Here is a 20846-nt window from a genome sequence, read left to right on the forward strand (position 1 = left end):
TAGTTTCTTAGTTTTTTAAAATTGACGCGATAATTCATTTTGAATTAAAAAAAGTATGCATTTTTTATAATATTTATTTAATAAATATAGATTACAGCTGCCATCATATTATTTATAGCAAAAGCACTTAATAAAAAAATGTCTATTCTATAGCATTTATAATGCCACCAAATAAATTAGTATGAATACATCTTTGCCTTTAGTTGTATAATTTGTAAATATCACATTTTAAAATTTCCATAATGTTACTTTTTGATTTTATAACACTATCCTTTATAAATGCAAAAATATTGCTACCTCTTCAGTCTTTGAAGTTTTATACATATATTAAACTTTATTAATTCTGATAATTCTAATTCATTTTATCCATACAATAAAATTCTATAAAAAATATAACATCTTTAACACTACAAAATGTAACGTAGGATTATCAAAATATTTTTGATTTGTTAGTAATAATGTATATTGTATATGTATCTCAAAAGTTAACTTGTATACATATAAAGATATGGCATTTATAACTTATTGTAGTCATTTAAATATAATATAATGAATTATTACAAAAATATCTGAGCTCAAGCAAAAATATAGAATAGAATATATATTTATAAATCTGTTGTCATTACATTAGTAATGAGACGGATACGATGAGCATTGCATGCCTTGCAAAGAATATGGTCATCGAGGGGATAGCAACCACGTCCTTCTGCTTCAGATGACAATAACAGCCCACAATCTTCACACTTGTAACATCGAACATGAAAACTACGGTCTAAAGCAACAACTCTTACAGTTTCTTCTTCGCCTTCCTCAGGCATTATTGGTAGCTCACATACGCAACATCTTGGAGCAAATTTTTTGTGGAAATCTTCAATGCAGTGGATTTGATTCATAGCATCCACTGTGAATGGAATACCATCAAGGCTTTTGCCACACACAACACAAGTGAAACAAGTTGGGTGATATGGTTTGCCAGTTGCTCTTAAAATTCTATCTAATATAGGATTGTTACACACTGAACATTTTTCTAAGGTTTCATAATAATCAGCTTCACAATAAGGGTTTCCTTCTACAGCATAAAATGGTTTTCCTTGTAAGTTAGTATTGCATCTGTGACAACAAAAACATTTGATATGATACAAATTTCCCATTGCGGTACAGCCAGAACTCTCATCTACAACATGTTGGTCACATTTTACACATATACCAAAGAATTCTGAACTACCAGATATTGACTGAACAAGCATATTAGTCAATGCATCTACTTCTTCTTCCTTTGGCAAAGGGGATTTTCCCATAGGTCTCAAATTACTTTTGTAGTTTTGACTTATTGATGGATTATTAGCTTGCGCTGAATGTGTTTGTGGGTGTAGGTTAATGGGCTCATAAAGTGACTCATATGTTGACGCTTGGGATACTCCATACTCTGGGTACTCATTTTGATATATAGCAGGATAATGTGGACGATCTTGATTATAATTTAAATTGGCAGTGGCTCTCATCAATTCACTGTAATTAGAGCTAACAGGAGATGGTGGAGGTATCATTTCTTCATTAGGATCAAATGACTTTGATGGGATATGAAAAGGAGGTGGAGGCGGTGGCGGCGGCGGATTATTCTGATATTGGGGAACATTACTATACATAGTATTATAACTTTTGGAAGGTATTGCCAAATTTTGTCGAAGTGAATAAGAAGGAAGTGACAACTGGGTTACGTTTGCATAATCTTTGTGCATAGGATGAATATTGCTGGGATGTCGTGGTACATTGCTGTACGTCGGAGGAGGAGGAGGAGGTGGAGGCGGTACATTCTGGGCATTTTGTAATGGAGTTATCTTTGTTGAGTACGAAGGCTCACGCAATGTGTTAACAACGGCGCTGTGTGGAACTTGAGGCTGAGCTTTTTTCTTTGGGGGCACAGCTGGTGGTATCTTTTTTATTTTTCCAGGAGTATTTATGTCCTTAGTCATTTGCAGATCTGCTAATTGTTTTTCCAAGGCGTCAGTGTTATCTAGTCTAGACATAGTTACTATGTATCTAATAAACTTGTCGTAACTATTCTTTTTCTTTTAAATATATACAATATACTGCAAATTTAGATCAAATTATTATTTTTATATGATATAGTTAAACGAGGCAACAAAGTTTAGTTAAAAATGTTTTTACTTTATACATGTTATCACTGTTCAAGTATTCACTAATCACTTGATCATGTTACTTTGTAACACTAAAACCTCAGTCACACGCACACGTCATTGATATTTCGACATAATAAAAAATAAAATATAATTCGATATTTTTGGCACATAGGGCGAACTTAAGATAGTGGTGTGCGATTATTGTATTAATCATCTACAAAATCGACCTTCTTTTAAAGAATAAATTTTAGCATCTTAAAAACTTTTATTATTATTATTTTTTTATTTTTTCAGGAAACTATTTTTAAGTACGTTTTAGGTACAACAAACAAAAAAATATTTTTACGTTCCCCATAATCGGTCGTTACAACTAACTTCTATATTGATAATAATGAATATCTCTATGAATAAAAATAAATAGATTTAATTAAAAAATGAATATTTTCTCCTAATCAATTACTATAAAACCCAAGATTTAGTGACCGAAACAATCATTCACGAGGTTTTATAAACTGTTATAATCAATCGAGTATTTTATCATCATAAATTTTGTCAGTGGCAGTATATGACACTAATCTACACATGGCTCTAAGTCGCATTCCTGATTTAATATTATTAGGTAGCATTTTATAAAAAGTTAACGTGAAGCTAAGTTTATGACGACAAGCGATTTAAATATCAGTTCAGTTGTTGTTATTAAGGCGAATTTGTAAAAGTGCCTCGTTGGTCTTGTAGCTAAACTGCAAATGTGCAGATCCTAAGGTCCTGTGTTGAAATCCCGAATTGGAACAATACAAAGTTACTGGGAATTTTGTTAATAATTTTTATGCCAGATCAGAGTTTTCAAAGTTCTCAATGATTACATTCTCGAGCTTTGCATATACTTAGATATGATGATAGGAAAATCTTTTATATCTACTTAAATATTAGTAAAATATATGTTTGGCGGTAGAATATCTGATGAGTGGGTGGTATCTAACTAGAAGTGCTTGCACAAAGCCCTGCCACCAAGTGAAGTATCTCCTTGCGTTAGATTATAATACACATTTTTTTTGTCAAAACACTTTCATAGTTATTTTAAATCATATAATTATTATACAAAACCATCCTCGTTTATTGCTCTTTCTATTAGTGAAATCCGTATCAATATCTATTAATTAGTTTAGAGGTAGCTAGCGGAAATATACAAACTAAAGCGACTTTGTCTAAATATATATATTTATTTATAGTTTATAGCTTTAAATAGGTGACACGGGAAATAATTATTTGGCATGAAAACCTGTAAACATTAATTTTTAGTTTACAGAACGGAACAGAACAGATCAGAAATTTTATATATTTTTTAAAATATTAATAATAAACATAATGCATTGAAACCGCTAATAAAACCAACATAATATTTATTCAACGGCCAACGTTGATAATCGATACTACATGACAACTAGTACCAATAATAATCGAGCTGGTAATCAAAAAGTTATGAATATATTAATAGATGGTTGGATAGGATATAAGTGCATTAACTTCTACGCTCCATAGTATCTATGGTGTCTCTGTCATATATTGACAGTTGGCAGTTCAGACAAATAAAAACACAAACAGCTCATCATAAAACTTGTGTTACAGCGTAAATTTAAATACACCAAAATATATCTGAAACTAAAATAATATATTTTTGACAAAGATTATGGCGATGCAGTGCCAATTATGGATGGGCAGTGTAAGTGCCTTTCCTTGATTTTTTACCACTGTCTCAGATACCACAATGTTTATATTGCTCGAAATCACTTCATCGTTTGAATATTGTATTTATCACCACAATATAAAGTAAAAATTATATAAATTATAGTTGGAGCCAAACATGACCGAAAGCTTCATAATGGCTGCGTTTCATCGTATGGGGCAGCGTCCACTTGCTGTTAAGGTTATGCGAAACAAATTCTCAGGTGAACCGGCTGGATACGCTTTTGTTCATTTCCAGGTAATTGTTTCATATTTCATCTTTAAAAATATGATTATTACTTAATTTATTTAAAGAAAACAATTGGATTTTAAATTGTAAAATAATATTTTGTTATTTTAGACAGATGAAGGAGCAATGGATGCTATGCATAAACTTAATGGTAAACCAATTCCCGGAACATTTCCTGTGGTGCGCTTCCGACTGAACACAGCTTCAAGAGAGGCACGAGCAAATATGCAACAAGAAAGAGAGTTCTCAGTATGGGTCGGTGATCTTAGTCCGGATGTAGATGATTACTCTTTGTACAGAGTATTTGCAGCAAAGTATTCGTCAATAAAAACTGCTAAAGGTAATATATATTTTAATATATGTATATTAAAAATATTAGGCCAATATTCAATTCAATGTCTCTAACCGTAAACAATTTTTTTTTCTCAGTAGAAGGCTTGTGCCTCTCAATAGGTAATACCTAAAAAAACATACATTTTTCCCCTGGCAAATAATTGACAAAGAAATTAACATCTTAGATTCCATGATTGGCATTGGTTAATTATGGGGTGTTCTATTTTGCAATTCAAATGCATATTTTTTACCAGGTGGCTAATTTGCTAAAATAAAGGGCTTTATGTATGAATATGTTTGTTTTAAAATATATGATATCAAAAAATAATCTGTAATACCTTTTATTTATCTTCTAGTAATACTAGATAGCTCGGGTTATACAAAAGGGTATGGATTTGTCAGATTTGGCAATGAGGATGAACAACGTAATGCTCTCTATGCAATGAATGGATATACAGGTCTAGGAACTAAACCACTTAAAATATGCACAGCAGTGCCTAAGCCAAAAGGTGCAACTACCACACAAATGCCTACTACTCCTGTGACTACTACCGCAACATATAGCAGTGGGACGGTATGATGTTTTAATATGTATACATATAGTAATTTTGTAAAACAATAATATATATGTTATTATTATACATTATTATGAATATATTTTTCAATTTAATACAAAGACCAATATTTTAAATTGAAAGAAAGCCTCTTTATTGTGTACAAGTTGTAAATACAGGTCATCTCGGCCTTCTGATGCTTAATATATTTAGTATGTTATTAAACCATTAGCAGGTTTCAACTTAATGTAACTTCGAAAAATGGCTAGAAAAAATTATTGAAATTAAAATTCTAAAATTATATGTTAGAAAGTAATTTAAAAAAAAGGCTTTGCATTTCACCATCTGTACTTTAGAGCTTATTTAGTGTATTAAGGCATAATTATGGTATACAAGTTGGTTCCATAGACAGCAGATATGTAGGTAGCAGAAGACAGGATGCTTGCTTAGTTTAGCACTTATGCAAATGACATTCACCAAAGTGTTCAAATCTCAGAAAAATTATACTAACATGCAATTATAATTATAGGAGTACAATCATTACTATGATCCATCAGCCTATTGGCAAAATTACTCAGCATGGTCGGGATACTATGGGCAAGGTGACCAGAGTGCAGCTGTGCAGACGACACCGGTTGTTGACACAACACAAGCAGCAGCCCTCAAAGCACAAAATGATGATTTGGCACTTGTCGGTTAGTATTCAAAATATAATTTAAAACTTATGTATAAATTTTGTTACTAAATTTAACTAGGCAGTAGGCTTAATTCGTCGAGGCAAGAATGCATGCACCTTGCTTCAGGGTGCACCAAATGGGAGCTCTTTTAAAAGAAGCAAATACATCAATTTTTTATTAAAATAATCCCAACTTCGACATCATCAACATTAATCAATGCTATGGCGATATATAAATTTTTCTGTATTTGTCATTTCATAAGGTCATTTTAAATATTTTTTTCTGTTTCCCAGATCATAAAAAAATAATCGACGTAGATCAGATGAACCAAGATTTCCTAGACCCTGAATTGTCGCTATGGGATGCACTTGAATCTTCACAGTGGTTTCCTCATGAAATTATAGAAGCTCATTAATAATAGTATTGTATACATATATTTTTTATAAATAAATTAGTCTAAGCTGCATATGTGTAATTTGATTATAAATCGACTTCGTCGAATGTCTTTCGGGGCCACCTATTTATTTTTATTTTAGCTATTTTTCGAACCTCTCAGTAATTTATTGTGAGTTTTGCTCGACCCCCTGCCCCTTTCCCTAATCTCATGTAAGATTATTCAAAATGAGTAATTTTTCATTATTACAAAATAAGTAGTAGAAAATCTTAAAAGCTCATTAATACTCATTCAGTTCACGTACGACAACAAAAAGTGAATACTGGCCATCATTATGTCGATGTAATTTTCAGCAGAATTATCAATAATAATTGAAACAATATAAATTACGTTGCATTTGCCGAGATCCCTCTCAACCACGTGAGATTGCGTGAGGTTGGGCTCGAATACACCCCGCCCCTTAACCTTCTCACGTAAATAATAGAATTACGACATCAAGGAAAAGAGCCGTTTTATAGTAAAGCGGGTTTGGACGACGTCTTTCAGATTATGTTCCGTGATTTGGTGCACTTCATGGACACATGAATGCTGGATTGCTAAAGCAAAAGGCTCATTAATGATAATATTATAAGCCTAAATATCTCGTCTTGTATATTTCTCTCGTAGATACAGAGAATTAAGGGTATTAATTTCACAAAAATCTGCTACAATTATACGGAGACGAGGTAAATTTGGATTAAATATATAGCTGATAAATTTTGATGACGATACGTTTTCTCCATTTCTTAGGACCGCAGTTAAGTCATGTAGTCTTCTTAAAGAAAGGGACAGTCTAATTCCAGGAGCAAATAATCAAAAGTACGTCCTGAGATTAGCGATTAGCCAATTTTAAAGGGAACGAAATAAAAATCCAGATAACATGCAATTTCATATAATAATAACCAACATGACAGCTTTTATATAATATAAAATACATAATGTACATTTTATGTTTAAAGCGTTGCGAAGCATCACTTGTTTAGACACCTAACATGAGTTGTAATTTATCCGGAGGGTCTTACAAAAACATGGTTACCTCACTTGTTTTTCTACCTTTATTTCAATCATATTTAAAACAAAAAGGCTTATTTATGATTATAAATAAGAGATTACATCATTACAGTTCCTTAAGCTGACCGTTAGCATAGCCAGGAATTTTCTAGGGTAAGTCGCACTACTTATAAATTAAACATAAATTGAGAGAATAATATGAATTATTTTCTATTACACAACAAGCGTTTATATTGTCTCCCATTTGCTAAACATTTCTATGTAACTAGATATAAGAATATATTTCTTTACAGATCCACATGTCGAGAAATATTTCTATGGAATTATTCTTATAGAGATAAAACAATAAAATCGATTAAAAGTTATAATTAAAAAATAATCAAATTGTGAATTTAATGTTCTGGTTTCTGGGAGCCGCACATTCTCATCCTCTATGTCTTTGCCTGGCTACGCAGATGACAGTGTCTAATACGCATTACATGTGAAAAAAAAACATTATTTTTTCGTTTGATGTTACAATTATTTCCAAAGTTACCTGTATTTTTGGCAAGACATACAGATTATACAAATACAAATCACTTGAGTTTATAAATATTTACTGCTTTTAAGAACTTAAAAGATACGCGTTAAATATGAATCAGTAGAAACAAGTAGTCATTATTGCCTGTGCCAATAAAGAAAAGATTTATAAATGGCGGGCGATCTGCAACCATCCCGCTCACATACTATTCACATCTCAGTTCCACCTTTTTATAAAAAAATAGTGTCAGTTTGAATTTTAGTGTTAAGCGCAAGAGGTTACTTGCGCGATTCTTTCGTGAAATTTTGAAAGTGCTTCTCGTAAGGAAAGTTTTGCAAGAAAAATAATGACCTTATAAAAAAATACTTAAAAAAATATTATACAATCAAGAAGAGAAAATATAATAATAATAATTAATTAATATTATTCACTTGCATAACCTTATTTAACAATTCCTAAACAAATTCAAATTAATTTAATTACATCAGAAATATAATGTAATCCATTTATTCAACAAAATTTTAATGCTAAACGAATTCATCAACCTAAATTATTTTGCTATCTGTACTAACTATATATACTTATGTACTTTCAACAATTTATGAAACTTTTCTTTACTAACACGCATTATACAAAAATTAAATACGCTTATTAAGAATATAAAACTTATCAACTAGTTAAAGCTGTGTAATTGTAAACGAATTATGCCTCTGTTTTTTTGTCGGGCTTGGCAGCACTGTAATACCACTAGGCGTATTACTAGTCCGGCTATCGTGACTGGCAACACTGCTCGGTGACAATATTTGGGGCGATGACAAAGATGTATTTTTCGCCATATAACCGACAACAGAATTCAACAATGTCGATGGCAAAGCGATCGGTGTCAACTGTCCAGCGCCGTGGGCTATGTACGTCTGGAACATCTTCTTGGCTGTAGATGTTGGGTCGTTAACCGTCAATACCACTAACGATCCCGTTTCAATGTTAGATGGAATCAACTGTGGTACACCGTTAATAATTTCGGGTGTCTTCACTTGCAAGTTGGGTGTGTTTAATTTGGAAATCGTTGCCATATTTTCGGTTTCCGATGTAGGAATGTCTTGCGTCTTGTTCGCTTTGCTCAGAGGAGTTAACGTAGCTAGATTTAATTTTGAGGGTGTTTCATCTGTATCCGGTGCATCTAATTTTCGATTTAGTGGAGTATATTTCGCTCGTTCAATTATATCTTCAGCTGTAATGGCGTGGTTGTGACGTCCGGTATTACCTGGCAGCATTGTCGATTCTAAAGCTTTCGCTCCTTTACCTTGAAAAACAATTGTAAACCACCATATTTATAATTTATTTTCCGCACATTTATAATGTCGTAGACTTTTTTTTATAACTGCTTAAAGGTCATCAATTTGGATTTTGAATGATAATTTGTAAGATTAGTGCGATAATACAATCCGACAAAAGTGACGGAATATTAATTTAAAATATCTATTGATTCCTTTTTTTTAATCATTGCTTATTTAAATTATATAATTATATTTACGTTTTAGATTCTTTATTATTTAAAAAAAACCTATTCTAAACAAAACGTACTTTTAGTGCTTTCTATTTTATCTAAGATGTTATATTTTCGTTATATAAATGGGGATCCCGCTACTGTCGTATGTATCAGTTGTACTGATGATGTCCTCCTGATCGATTTTGGCGCCCGGCGGCTATACGCAATGGAGACTAACCAAATAGGCGCATTCACTAATTCTTCGCTGCTGAGACTTTTTTGACGGAGAAACCCAATCTCTTAACCCGACCCGCTGATTCGAACCGTCAAGATCAAAAAGTCTAGTACACACATACAAACAGTCTAACATACATATCTACACAGATATACTGCTAAAACCATACGACTTGGCTCGAGTAGGATAATTGTTATTCAGATTTATTTTTTGCTAACGCTCCTTCAGTTGAGAACTGTCATATCAAACGACTTCGACAAAGTTCCCCTATTTTAAGTAAGAATCGTAAAGTGGCTCTCACTCTGCCTCACGCGCAGCTCGCGCGCGGCCTTGAGGCGCTCCCGCTCGGCGCGCTTCTCGCCCTGCACGCGCTCGCGCTCGCGCTCCGCGCGCTTGATGGCGGCCACGCGCTCCTCCTTGAACTCGTCCCTGAGCTTCATCACGTCCCAGGGCACTTTCGCGCGCAGCGCTTTGTCCACTTGTGCGCCGTTTAGCTTCTCTTCTTTTTTAAACTTTAAATAAACAGAGACGCATATTTCGTTATGTGATCCATTTTTTAATCAAAGCGAGTATTCATAAATAAAAGACATTCCAAATACTTTTTATAATACAGGCGAGCAAATTATTTAAAAAAATAAATTAATCTAAATATGTGTAGCTAAAAGGCATGTTGACCTACCTTTAATTTTAATTCCTTCCTCGTCCGATCGGGAAACAGTGGGGCCATCAGTGTGAAATCGGTACCTATAGCCGCTAGCGCTCGGTAAAAGCGAACAGTTTCAGCTGCACTCCATTCCGCAGTTCTGGGACCGCGTTTGTACTTGTAGCCATTACTGCTGCCCCAGGCACCTTCGTGGACGACAGATGAAACCGCTCGACCACTATTTGTTTGGTTGATGACCTGAGGAAATTATGACATTTATTAGTACAAAGCTGAGATGTCTCAATTGGTTGAAGCACATAGAAATTAATTTAAGGTTGAGCGTCACAAGTTGCGAAGGTCATTGTGTCGACATCTACATGTTAGATGATATTGTACCTCATGTGTATCTTGGTGGATACCTGCACGCACTGGGGTAGCGTGGAAAAAGCGGCAAACTTTCCCAAGATGAGACGAAACTTGTGCCTCAGAGCTGGTTAGAAAACGACGCTTCCTAGATCGAGGAAGGGTCGTCACAGAGTGAAGAGAGATGTGACTCGCAAATATATAAATTAAAAATTAGTAAAACGATTATACTTATTATGCAAGTTAGCATACTTATAAGTTTCAGGTAGAATTATATGTTATAAGTTGTTGAAAAATATAGGCCAATGTTGTTTAACTTAAAAGATTAGGTTAAGGATATTAATATTGGTCAAGTATTGTAGTATCGAACTCCTCGTTAGACACACAATCAGCACTTGAGATTGTAGAATACATTTTATATGGTACACCTATTCCACAAATTCTATTTCGAACTTGAAGTGAATGTTTGAAATATGGAATATATATTAAATTTTGTTACATATTTTGGGATAGGAACTTATTATGACTTAATTCGGATTTAAATTTTTTTACCAAACTTTATTGGCATGTATCTTATGAATTTATGAGTGAATCAGTGTGAGCTAGACAGACTGAGTGCCAGGGTCTAAAGGCAATGGCACTTACAATAGGTTGCCTACGCATGTCTCAGCTAAAATAAATTAAAAAAAAATAGATTTTCGTCTGGCCACTGAGAGAATCTGTTTCTGACAGTTAATGATATTATATAACTTTCAATATTATTTTTTTTTATCTCTCATTTCCCCTAACAAATAATATCATTGAACAGGAAAACATTATCTTATAGACCATATTGTTATTATATTAAAAGCAATTACCAAGCTCTCTTCATCGAGTATGATTTCACCCTTGGGTCCAAGTTTAATTTGAGGTACAGGTGCTGGCTTGTCTTTCTGCGGCTCCGGTACAATGACTTCAGTCTTTTTTGTTCTTTCGATTTCTTCTTTCACATTTGCCTCTTTGATATTTATTTCGTCTTCATCTGGCCTATAAATTTCCAAGTTTATTAGTAAAAAAAGTCTTAAAAAGGAGGAGAGTTTGGGGTGAGGGAATTATGAAAGAGAGAGAATCCCGGCCACATTAACTCTCAATTTTCAATGAAGTTTGTGTCAGTTTTAATCATTGAAAAATAATTTGCTTTAAAATTAATTATATTTCTGTGTTTTATACAAAAATATTAAATATATTAATGGTTTATACTTACACTATGGGGTTAGAGGTAGGGTTGTAGAAGATGAGGTCGTACATTGTCAGGGCGTCTCGCTTAACATTTTCTCGCCTCCGCCTCATCGTTGTCATGCGGCGACTAGTTTCCTGTCGTTTCGCCCTGTATATAGATAGTACAATTACTTATAAGCCTGTCTGTAGGTACCACCCACTCATCAGATGTTCTATCGCCAAACTACAGTATTTAGTATTATTGTGAGTTTGAGGGTGATTGAGCCAGTGTAACTACAGGCTCAAGGGATATAACATCTTAGTTCCCAAGGTTGGGGCCGCATTACCGATGTAAGAAATGGTTAATATTTTTTAGAGCTGAAATGTCTAATGGGCGGTAGTGATTAGATACCATCAGATGACAGACTTGCATATCCGCAATAAAAAAAATCTATATTATTAAATTCACATAATTTTATTAGTAAAATAATAATTTCTAAATTACTTATTATTTTGCTTCTCTTTAAGCGGTGACCCTGGTGGTGGTGGTTGTGTCATGACCTGGCTGACACTTGAGCAAACGGAGTCGTTCCTAACTCGATTGATATCTCTGTGAAAGTATAGTACAAAAAATTTCAATAACACATAACTAAGTATATATAAAATATAAATTTAAAAAAATACATTTCATTTCAATATAAAAAGTAAAACTATTTCAAAAAAAGAACACTTTTATGTATTAAATAAAAATTTTACCATTGAGCAATAATAATATAAAAATTAACAATTTAATGCACAAACTAATCCATATATAATTTTATTTGAATTACTAAAGAATTGAATAGAAAACTTTAGGCCAATGTTTTATAGATCGATTAAAGTTTATATTTTATTAAATATAATTATAAAAGTGTATATTTAAAAATACACATTTAAATTTATCATAGATTATGGTACTCTGTATGTTACTGTAAATGTACATATGTATGTTCCTATTGTACAAAAGCACATTTATAATTGAAATTCACCTATTAGATAAAGATTGATGTGTGCTATGTGATGTGTGAGAGTCATGTCGTTGTCGCGACGTACTTGATGCAAGGAGGTTCCGTCGACTTTCATCTTCTGACTCACTTGCACTACCCTTAAATCATATTAATTTCATCATACAATTGAAACATACATTCAATTAGTTTTACTCAAAGTTAATTAAAATATATATTAAGTAAAAAAAATAAATACATTTAGACAATAAGTACTTTTGAGCTGCAATAATAGATACCTATGTAAGTTTGACCAATCTTAGTTTTTAAAGAATATAATATATAAGTGTTTAATTTTTTTCTAAATCTGTAAACTACTCAAAAATATTAAGCAGCAGAAACACATAAATATGTATAAAATATACATTGCTTATGTACATATTATTTACATATATACTTATGTTTAAACAACTTATAATGAAAGTAAGTTAAATATTTATTATTAATAATAAATATTTCATAAATAATGTAAAGTGTTTTCTTACTTGAACACTGTTTCTTCTGTGAGGTCCCAGTCTTGGTGCTGGTCGAAGCTTGGGACGGACTTTGCTTGGTGAAGGCAATGGTACAATAGGGTCAAACAATACTTCGGCATTTTCTGATATTATTTCATTTTTCAACAAGTCAATAGGTTTATGTAAGATATTGGCTGGTTGCAGTGGAACTATACCATCCATTGCCTCTTCGTTTAAATTTTCATCAATGCCAGGTGGGTTAACTAATAAAAAAATAATAGAAAAGGTTAATCATGGAAAATGTAATAAAAAAAAAATTGTGAAGAACTCTAATGCAACCTGCATTACAAAACATGTGGTAGGAAATTCAATTGAACAAATATTTGGTTTGTTCAGGATGTCTTCCTTTATTGTTGAGCATGAGATTTATTAGAAACTCATTTCTTTATAGTATAATTATACACATCTTAAACACATGAAAACTCAATGGTGCTTGTATAGATCTGAGTGATTATAATTAGTTAACCACATACTCTATTTACTGGACCAGGCTTTCATCTTGGCCCTAGTTTGTACCAATTTACACACACACATTTAAACACTTTACCAGAAAATTGATTTAGAACAAAATATGTTAAACACAAAAAGTATTTTGTTATCATCACATTATAACTATTTCAATTCATTTTATTATTGTATTTTGAAATAAAATTTGTAAGGTTTATGTAGTTTTTTTGGAGAGAATTATGTAACAAAGCAAGACAATGTCATTTAGCATAAGAATTTCGGCTTCGACAAATATTTTTTTTTAATAAAGATGCTTTGTGCATCCAAGAATTATATTGATAGGTAACACTAAGACCACATTGTTATAAGGCCATCTGACTGATTTTGAATGAAGTAAATTAGGTGTAGGGCATTTTTAATTGTGAGATTATTACTCCTAAAAAAATAACTTAATTTTTTTCTCATTATGTTTTTTTAGTGGCTTACTTACCCTCACTTCCATGTTTTTTCTTAGATCTACTATTGTGACTGATATTACTGACCACACTATCAGCTATTTGTAACTCATTATTCTCTGTAATTTTTTGGGCCACAGGAGTTGGTATATTTTTCTTCGGTGTGGTTATCTTTTGAAGATCTACACTCTTAATTTTCGGTGATGGTACAATAGGTGATGCGAATGTTCGTTTCGGACTATCTCTTCGTAATGGTGAAGCAAAAACATTGTCTAAATTTGATTTAAAATTTAAGTTTGCATTTGGAAGTGATTTATCTGTTGGTAATGTGGAAGGGTATTCTTTATGTGGACTTTCATTTGTCTCCGTCAGATGGAGTGGTGTTTTTTCTCGTACTCTTGGGGTTTTTATGAGTTTTACGGGTGTTGTTTTACAACTTATAGTCTGGGGATCTGAGGTACTTTTTACATATGGTGTTACATTTTGTTCTTGATTTAAGGTGGTATTTACTTTAGGTGTCCGAGGACTCCTAGTAACTTTTTCGGATATTTCCTTTGACGGTGGCGGTTTGTTTTTGCTGTCGGCTACTTCATTATTTTTTCTCCTTGGTGGTAACGATGTTACAGCTTTTATTCTCGCCCTTCTGGTAGACATGATAAATCTAAATATTACCGTGTGGTAAATATTAAGTCTAGTTACATTAGCTAGAACATAATTAGGTTACAGTTTTGCAATGAATATATTACAATATTCAGTAAAAATCATAAATATTGTAAAGTATTTAAGTTGAACACACAGGCACAAGTGATCTTCAAATTCATGTTTATGCGACTTGACATTTGACAAATCAAAGAATTCTATGACAGTAGTGAGTGGATAGCAAAACGAAGTTATTGGATGGCGGATAACGGATGTAATGGAGTTGCCAACTTCTAAAATATTTCATTGTGGTAGTTGTAGCACAAAATACATAATAACTTTAATTGAAATTAAAGAAGGAAGGCAATTCTAACAGCTTAATTATTATCAAGATCTTATTATTTTGGTTAGTACCTTTTACGTAACCAGCAAGAATCTGTCATAGGAAAAATAATTGATTAGATTTCGTTCCACTTGGTTTGATTCTTTGATGGTTATATCAGGAGTAATTAAATTGTGTCTTATACAGATATTTTATATATTATACTAGATTGCGATATTAATATAAATCTTTATTTAAATTTAAAAACCAAAGCTTGTTAATGTACCGCTTTTTTTTATTGAATAGTAACTCTTTTTTATCAATATTTATTTTATTAAGATTTTTTTGATAGAAAACTGTTTTTTTTTAAATGCATTAGCAGCCTATGAATTTCTAACTGCTGGGCTAAGGCCTTCCCTTTAAGGAGATGGTTTGGAGCATATTCCACCACGCTTGGTGGAATACACATGTAGAATTTCGTTGAAATTAGACACATGCAGGTTTCTTCACGATGTTTTCCTTAACCGCCGAGCACGAGATGAATTGTAAACACAAATTAAACACATGAAATTCAGTGGTGCTTGTCTGGGGTTTTTTTTTAATTGTTTTTATTTATTTTATCACTTCTATTTTAGAATCAAGAGTTTGGTTATGGATTATTCGAATTGGTGAATTTCAGTATTTTTATAGTCATTCTGGTGTTTATTTATAGAGTCATGGCATGTATTTAGCATCGTTAATAGAACAGCTGTAAGTAAATTACATTATTTTTAATTAAATGTTTGTATAGTTTATCTAATTTTAATACAAATCTTGAAAGTATTTAGAAATATACTTCGGTAAGATTTGTTTTCATTAAAAATAATTTCTATTAACCTTTATAATTTTTCACTACCATTTTACGTTATATGATATAAATTATTTTGCTACGTAGCAACATACGCAATATTGTTGGTCTCCCTCCCTCGCTCCATATTTAATATGGGGTTTGAGGAGTAAATGTGAAATATATAATTTACATTAAAACGAAATCAATTTGATCATTATGTTGACTACTACTAATGTTTTAATAAAACTAATTAATTGAATTAATCCATAATTCACAAAGATTTATAATTATAGTGGAATTATAAATTTAACTTTAAGATAAAACAATAATAAATAAATGCCTCTGGGGATAAAACGCAATTTTATATTTTTCTCTTTCTATGTAAACATATTTTTAATCTGGTAACATTCTTAAATATAATTTTTTAGCTGCGTACCGAATAAAACATTATTTAAAATGTTTATAAAATTATATACGAAAACCTAATAAATATTGTTTTATTTCTGAGTTAAGATTAAGTAAGTAGTAATTAAGTTAAGATTAAGTAGTAATTAAGTTTTACAATTATTTATGTCCGGTTATAAAAATCACCCAAATAACTCAACTTATATTTGAAAAATTCTCGCTTAATTATTTAAAATATTCTTTTAACTCGTATGGGATATTAAATTCTCAAGGACTCCATTGCTTTCACCAAAGCTCGTTCTACTATTGATTAGCTATTGGTGTTTTTTGTGACTTATCAAAAGTTCTCGATTGTGTTTGGCATATTCTTTTCCAAAGTTGACATAGATAGATATCGAGTTAAAGACCCTACATTAAAATGCAATTCCTTAATGAAATAGGACCTCCGCTCTCTGTTTACATATATTTAATAAATGTTACCGATTTCCCTTATTTTGTTAAGAAGACTTGCGGCATGTTGCGACCGTTTGCATACATTTATTATTCATCAAAATTAAATTAAACAAACTATGCCGTTATAGGTTGGATTGACATAAATAATGTTAAGTTAAAATGAGATAATAAAGTTATCTTGACGGTATTTCTATGAATATATTTATTTATTACAAATAATACTAGAAATAAAAACTTGAATATCTATTATTTCTATAATAGATATATACTCGTAACCCCCTCTGTCCCCTTTCATTCGGTATAAAAGTACGGAGAAGGTTTTTGAGCAATGGTATGCATACGCCGTGATATTATAAAATACTAGAAAAATCTAATTAATTCACAATTAAACAAATATAAAAAAAAAATCATTAAGACTCAATTATTCAATCTTATTACTCATTAAAAGAATACTTATGGACAAAGTTTTTTGATTTCAGTTTTAATGCAGGACTGATTGTGATAAATAATAATTCAGAATAACCTAAATGTAAAACTGGTTTATTTTAAAAGAGCCACTAACCAAGTTTCTTGCCGTTTCTTCTCTAAATTTTGCCACCCTCTATATCAATCTCTATTCAAGATTAATTAATTATTGTCGTATTCAAGATAACTTGACTACGACAGTTAGGTCCTGGATAGAGGGTTTTTGTAAGTTTCTTGTTATAATATCCAGGATTTCCCAAGTTTCACACAGCTACATTTAAAAAGACTAACTAAACTAGTGTAAATTGACTTCAATTTTCAGAACACTTATATTTTTAACAATTAAAATGACAAGACCTCTAGTAGGAGCATAATAAAAATAGGTATATTCATTTAAAATGTCAATCCTTACTTGAAAACATTATATTTTATATGTATTAATGTCAAAATTAATATCGATTCCGCTTCCTAAGCCAGCAGAAATAAAAAAAAAAAACAATGAAGCGAGGTCGCATCATGCGGGTATATACCTAATGACGAGACCTTGCTTTTTTCCTTATTATAGGAACGAACCTTATTTTTTATAAACAGTGTATCAGCAATAATAAAATTGCCATTTATTTCGCAAATTTTAAGGATAATTCAGGTATTAAAACAACATAATTTTTTCTTCATTCTTTAATGCATTTCCTCTAATTTTTTTGACAGCGATGAGCACTTTTGGTGAAAATAGATACCAGAAATCAGTATAATTTAACTATATATTAATTAACAGTTTCGATAAAAAAAAGTTTTGATTTATATATTTATGTTTCTTTGCTTATACTCAGCAGTTCAACTTCACAATAAAAATAGATCTCTCCTATAAAATTTATATAATTTACAAAAGCGGTAATGTTAGATAAAACAATAATAAATAAATGCCTCTGGGGATAAAACGCAATATTATATTTTTCTCATTGTAGATAAATTGACAGATGTCACTCTGTTAAGGTCAATTGTATAAATATCTTACGAGTACAAAGTATCTATTGGTGTTAGTCGCCAAAACTGAGAACTAGGCTGCATTCATCTACAAGTAAGCTACTGCGTATTGGTTCGTCATTCATTAACTATAATTATTTTGGCTAAAAAGTCAACATTTGCAAAATTTTCTTTACAAATTGTCATGACACTATAAGAATTAGTCAACGATGAAAACGTGCCAAAGATGCGGCGCCGGCGGCGGTCGGCTCAACGACTACTCTACTCTAATCGTAGGATATGTTACTCGTTGCGATCAACTATTTATTGCTACGAAATTTCAAAAGTTCGTGAAGCGCTTGCATAGTCACTAATCGCAATAACTGTTGCCAGAAAAAAATCGCTAAATATAGAACTGAAACAAAGTCTCAAGTTAGAAAGAAGTGTAAGCATTATCCATGCATGTGGCTACTTCTACGTCGTCTGTATGTATTGAGTATCGCCGAGCCGGCGGCGAGGCAGCGCGCTCGCAGCCCTCTGCTGCTCTATCACAAAACGTAATTCGTCCGAATTCGTTATCGCTTCTGCCTACTTACTCCTACAAAATGATCACTATCGATAATAAATTATTTTGACCTACAATTAAATCAAGGTACGAAGTGTTGTAGTGCATCGATAATCGAGACGTCTCGCGTCGCGCTCACGCGATAATTGACTGGATCGCTCGTACGAGCGTCTCCTTATCACTTCTATAAAACAAATCACGCTAAGGCGAATCCTCGATAATATTACAATATTTACATAAAGAAACGATTCGAAGCTCTACTGATTCACCTCTACTTAGGAAACCGAGACCAACGGTACGTTTGATATCCGTCGTTAGTCTATTTAAATTTAAAATTAAGAAAGCGTCCGTGTGCTATGGAATTGTGAAGTTCATCGTGTTGTGCGTCGCCGGTGCAGAGCGCGGTGCGCGCACACCGCGCGTTGTGAGCTGCGCGCTAGTATTATGGCACTAACTTATCCGTTCCATCGGCTCTGAGGCGGCGTAGGCAACGCGCAGCTACGCAACGGTTCTATATCTTTCTACTCTCCGAAGTTTATATAATTATCAACAATTAATATTTTATAAATCCTCGCTATCGTCACTATCGAGATAATTATAAATTATCAATATCGTTCGTATTTACGAGAACGATTGCATCGCATCCGTCAACAATAAAGTCCTATTTCGTACGCCAACAAAGCATAAAATATGATATCTTTACATTTCAGTCTAGTCTATATAATTATTTTTCTTTAATGGCAAGGTATCTCTATAAAGACTCAATAGTTTCATTCTCAATATATAACAGGTATATCTATACATCGGAATACGTCGCGTATTCATTTCCTCACAGCGTCAATGATATAAAATTTAACCTAAATTATAACACAGGAGAATTAAGTATAAGATCACAAAATGAGATTCAGCGGGCGCGGTGGGCGCGCGCCCGGCGAAGTCGCAGCTATAATACTCGTGTCTACGCTACAACTAGCGAGGCGCCGCGCGCGCTCGCACTAAGCCTAGTATTGCTATCGGTCGGCACACGCCACGGCCCCGGCCGCGGCCTAGCACAGCGTGCGGCGTCAGGGGGCGATCCCCGCGTCCGACTTGTGGAATGCGGCCGCGGCGCTCGCCAACGGCGGCTGTTGCGCCTGCGCCGAGCTGAAGTCGTGCTCGGACTTGGGACGCGGCAATGCCGCCGCCACGCCCAGTCCTGGTAGAGCCACACCCGCCATACGGCATGACGCTGCCTGCAGCGGCTGTAGCGCTAGCCCTAGTGACCGCTCAGATAGCCGCGCCACGCTATCGTCCGATAGGCTCACGTGCTCTGCTTCCGCTGCTAGCGCGTTCACGACCGCATTGATCGTGTTCCCTTCTGACGTTGTGTCATCCTCTCGATGCGCAACCAGGTTAGGATTTTTACCGATCTTGTTCAGCCGTTCTGCAGCAACACTCTCCATGGTGCGCCGCATCAAAGGATACTGATCGAGTACTGCGTTGAAATGGTCCACAGATAAAGAGAAAAGATTACAATAAGTTTCGGCGCGGACGGAAGCAACTCGCCGGGCATTGGTCAGTAGGCAGATTTCGCCGAAGTACGATCCATCAGAGAGACTGGTCGCAACTTCGCCATTTGCCATCACAATATCGACGATGCCTTCTTGAATAAAGTACATTTTATTTCCGATGGTACCCTCTTTTATGATAATGTCACCTGTAAAGCATAAATTCCAATATTATGCATTTTGTCATAATTTTGTCAGTAGAAAGAAAACATGAATATAAAATAACTAATAAGCAAATAAGGGAATGTTTTATTACCCGGCTGGAAGACTTCATAACGCAATTTGGTGACTACGTCTGACACAAAATTGGAGTCAGCATTAGCGAAAAATGGCACCGAAGCAACAAGCGATCGACAATTGTAATTGATAACGTCTTCTCGCAATTTTTCGCTTAATTCGCCTAAAATCAATTCCTCGTCGAAGAATTTTCCCTGATACCGGTGCTCAAAATACTCTGTGATGCGTTGACGCATCTCGCGAGGTAGCTTTCTATAAGCCATATACTCCTCAACTTGCTTCACCTGGAATATGCATATTTTTATCATTAAAAGCTTACCAAACAAGACTTTAGTATTAATACTCCACTGTTAATATAGTGTACATCCAAATCCGAATAATCTTATCTAATAC

The 20846-nt window shown here is 33.2% G+C and overlaps 4 protein-coding genes across 12 annotated transcripts in view; 1 reads left to right on the forward strand and 3 right to left on the reverse strand.

The window, feature by feature from the left end:
- Nucleotides 1-64: 64 nt before the first annotated feature.
- LOC113397393 (lipoma-preferred partner homolog) lies at nucleotides 65-2309 on the reverse strand. The gene has a single exon (XM_064217665.1). The coding sequence runs from the start codon at nucleotides 2025-2027 to the stop codon at nucleotides 606-608; it is 1422 nt and encodes a 473-aa protein (XP_064073735.1). The 5' UTR covers nucleotides 2028-2309; the 3' UTR covers nucleotides 65-605.
- A 1393-nt stretch (nucleotides 2310-3702) lies between these two features.
- On the forward strand, nucleotides 3703-6143 carry LOC113397411 (tRNA selenocysteine 1-associated protein 1). The gene is made up of 6 exons (XM_026635734.2): nucleotides 3703-3861; nucleotides 3991-4122; nucleotides 4225-4453; nucleotides 4803-5020; nucleotides 5530-5695; nucleotides 5971-6143. Exons 1-6 carry the CDS (start codon nucleotides 3829-3831, stop codon nucleotides 6090-6092), a joined length of 900 nt encoding a protein of 299 aa, XP_026491519.1. The 5' UTR covers nucleotides 3703-3828; the 3' UTR covers nucleotides 6093-6143.
- Nucleotides 6144-6986: 843 nt separating this feature from the next.
- LOC113397298 (uncharacterized) lies at nucleotides 6987-14900 on the reverse strand. Its single transcript, XM_026635594.2, has 9 exons — nucleotides 14064-14900; nucleotides 13097-13329; nucleotides 12597-12712; nucleotides 12074-12178; nucleotides 11615-11737; nucleotides 11229-11397; nucleotides 10045-10266; nucleotides 9667-9877; nucleotides 6987-8944 (listed from the first exon to the last, which is right to left on the reverse strand). The coding sequence occupies exons 1-9, from the start codon at nucleotides 14680-14682 to the stop codon at nucleotides 8319-8321; spliced, it is 2424 nt and encodes an 807-aa protein (XP_026491379.2). The 5' UTR covers nucleotides 14683-14900; the 3' UTR covers nucleotides 6987-8318.
- A 3200-nt stretch (nucleotides 14901-18100) lies between these two features.
- Nucleotides 18101-20846, reverse strand: part of Ih (I[[h]] channel) — a 242028-nt gene continuing 239282 nt past the window's right edge. For all 9 annotated transcript variants that reach the window (XM_026635627.2, XM_026635610.2, XM_026635641.2 and 6 more), the window contains 2 exons: nucleotides 20473-20737; nucleotides 18101-20365 (listed from right to left, as the gene is read on the reverse strand). In XM_026635627.2, the coding sequence (XP_026491412.1) occupies nucleotides 19734-20365; nucleotides 20473-20737 (897 nt within the window). In that variant the 3' untranslated portion in view covers nucleotides 18101-19733. The remainder of the gene's footprint in view (nucleotides 20366-20472; nucleotides 20738-20846) is intronic.

This window comes from Vanessa tameamea, chromosome 18 (assembly GCF_037043105.1).
Source record: "Vanessa tameamea isolate UH-Manoa-2023 chromosome 18, ilVanTame1 primary haplotype, whole genome shotgun sequence".
NCBI classification, from domain to species: Eukaryota; Metazoa; Arthropoda; class Insecta; order Lepidoptera; family Nymphalidae; genus Vanessa; species Vanessa tameamea.

Excerpts from the sequence above, each read along its gene's own strand:
- LOC113397393 (XM_064217665.1), bottom strand. The coding sequence starts at position 2,027 with ATGTCTAGACTAGATAACACTGACGCCTTGGAAAAACAATTAGCAGAT.
- LOC113397411 (XM_026635734.2), top strand. The coding sequence starts at position 3,829 with ATGGCGATGCAGTGCCAATTATGGATGGGCAGT. Across the intron at positions 5,021-5,529 it reads CAACATATAGCAGTGGGACG|GAGTACAATCATTACTATGA; the intron begins GTATGATGTTTT and ends TTATAATTATAG. Across the intron at positions 5,696-5,970 it reads TGATGATTTGGCACTTGTCG|ATCATAAAAAAATAATCGAC; the intron begins GTTAGTATTCAA and ends TCTGTTTCCCAG.
- LOC113397298 (XM_026635594.2), bottom strand. The coding sequence starts at position 14,682 with ATGTCTACCAGAAGGGCGAGAATAAAAGCTGTAACATCGTTACCACCA. Across the intron at positions 13,330-14,063 it reads GAAAAAACATGGAAGTGAGG|TTAACCCACCTGGCATTGAT; the intron begins GTAAGTAAGCCA and ends TTTTTTTATTAG. Across the intron at positions 8,945-9,666 it reads CGAGCTGCGCGTGAGGCAGA|GTAAAGGAGCGAAAGCTTTA; the intron begins GTGAGAGCCACT and ends TTGTTTTTCAAG.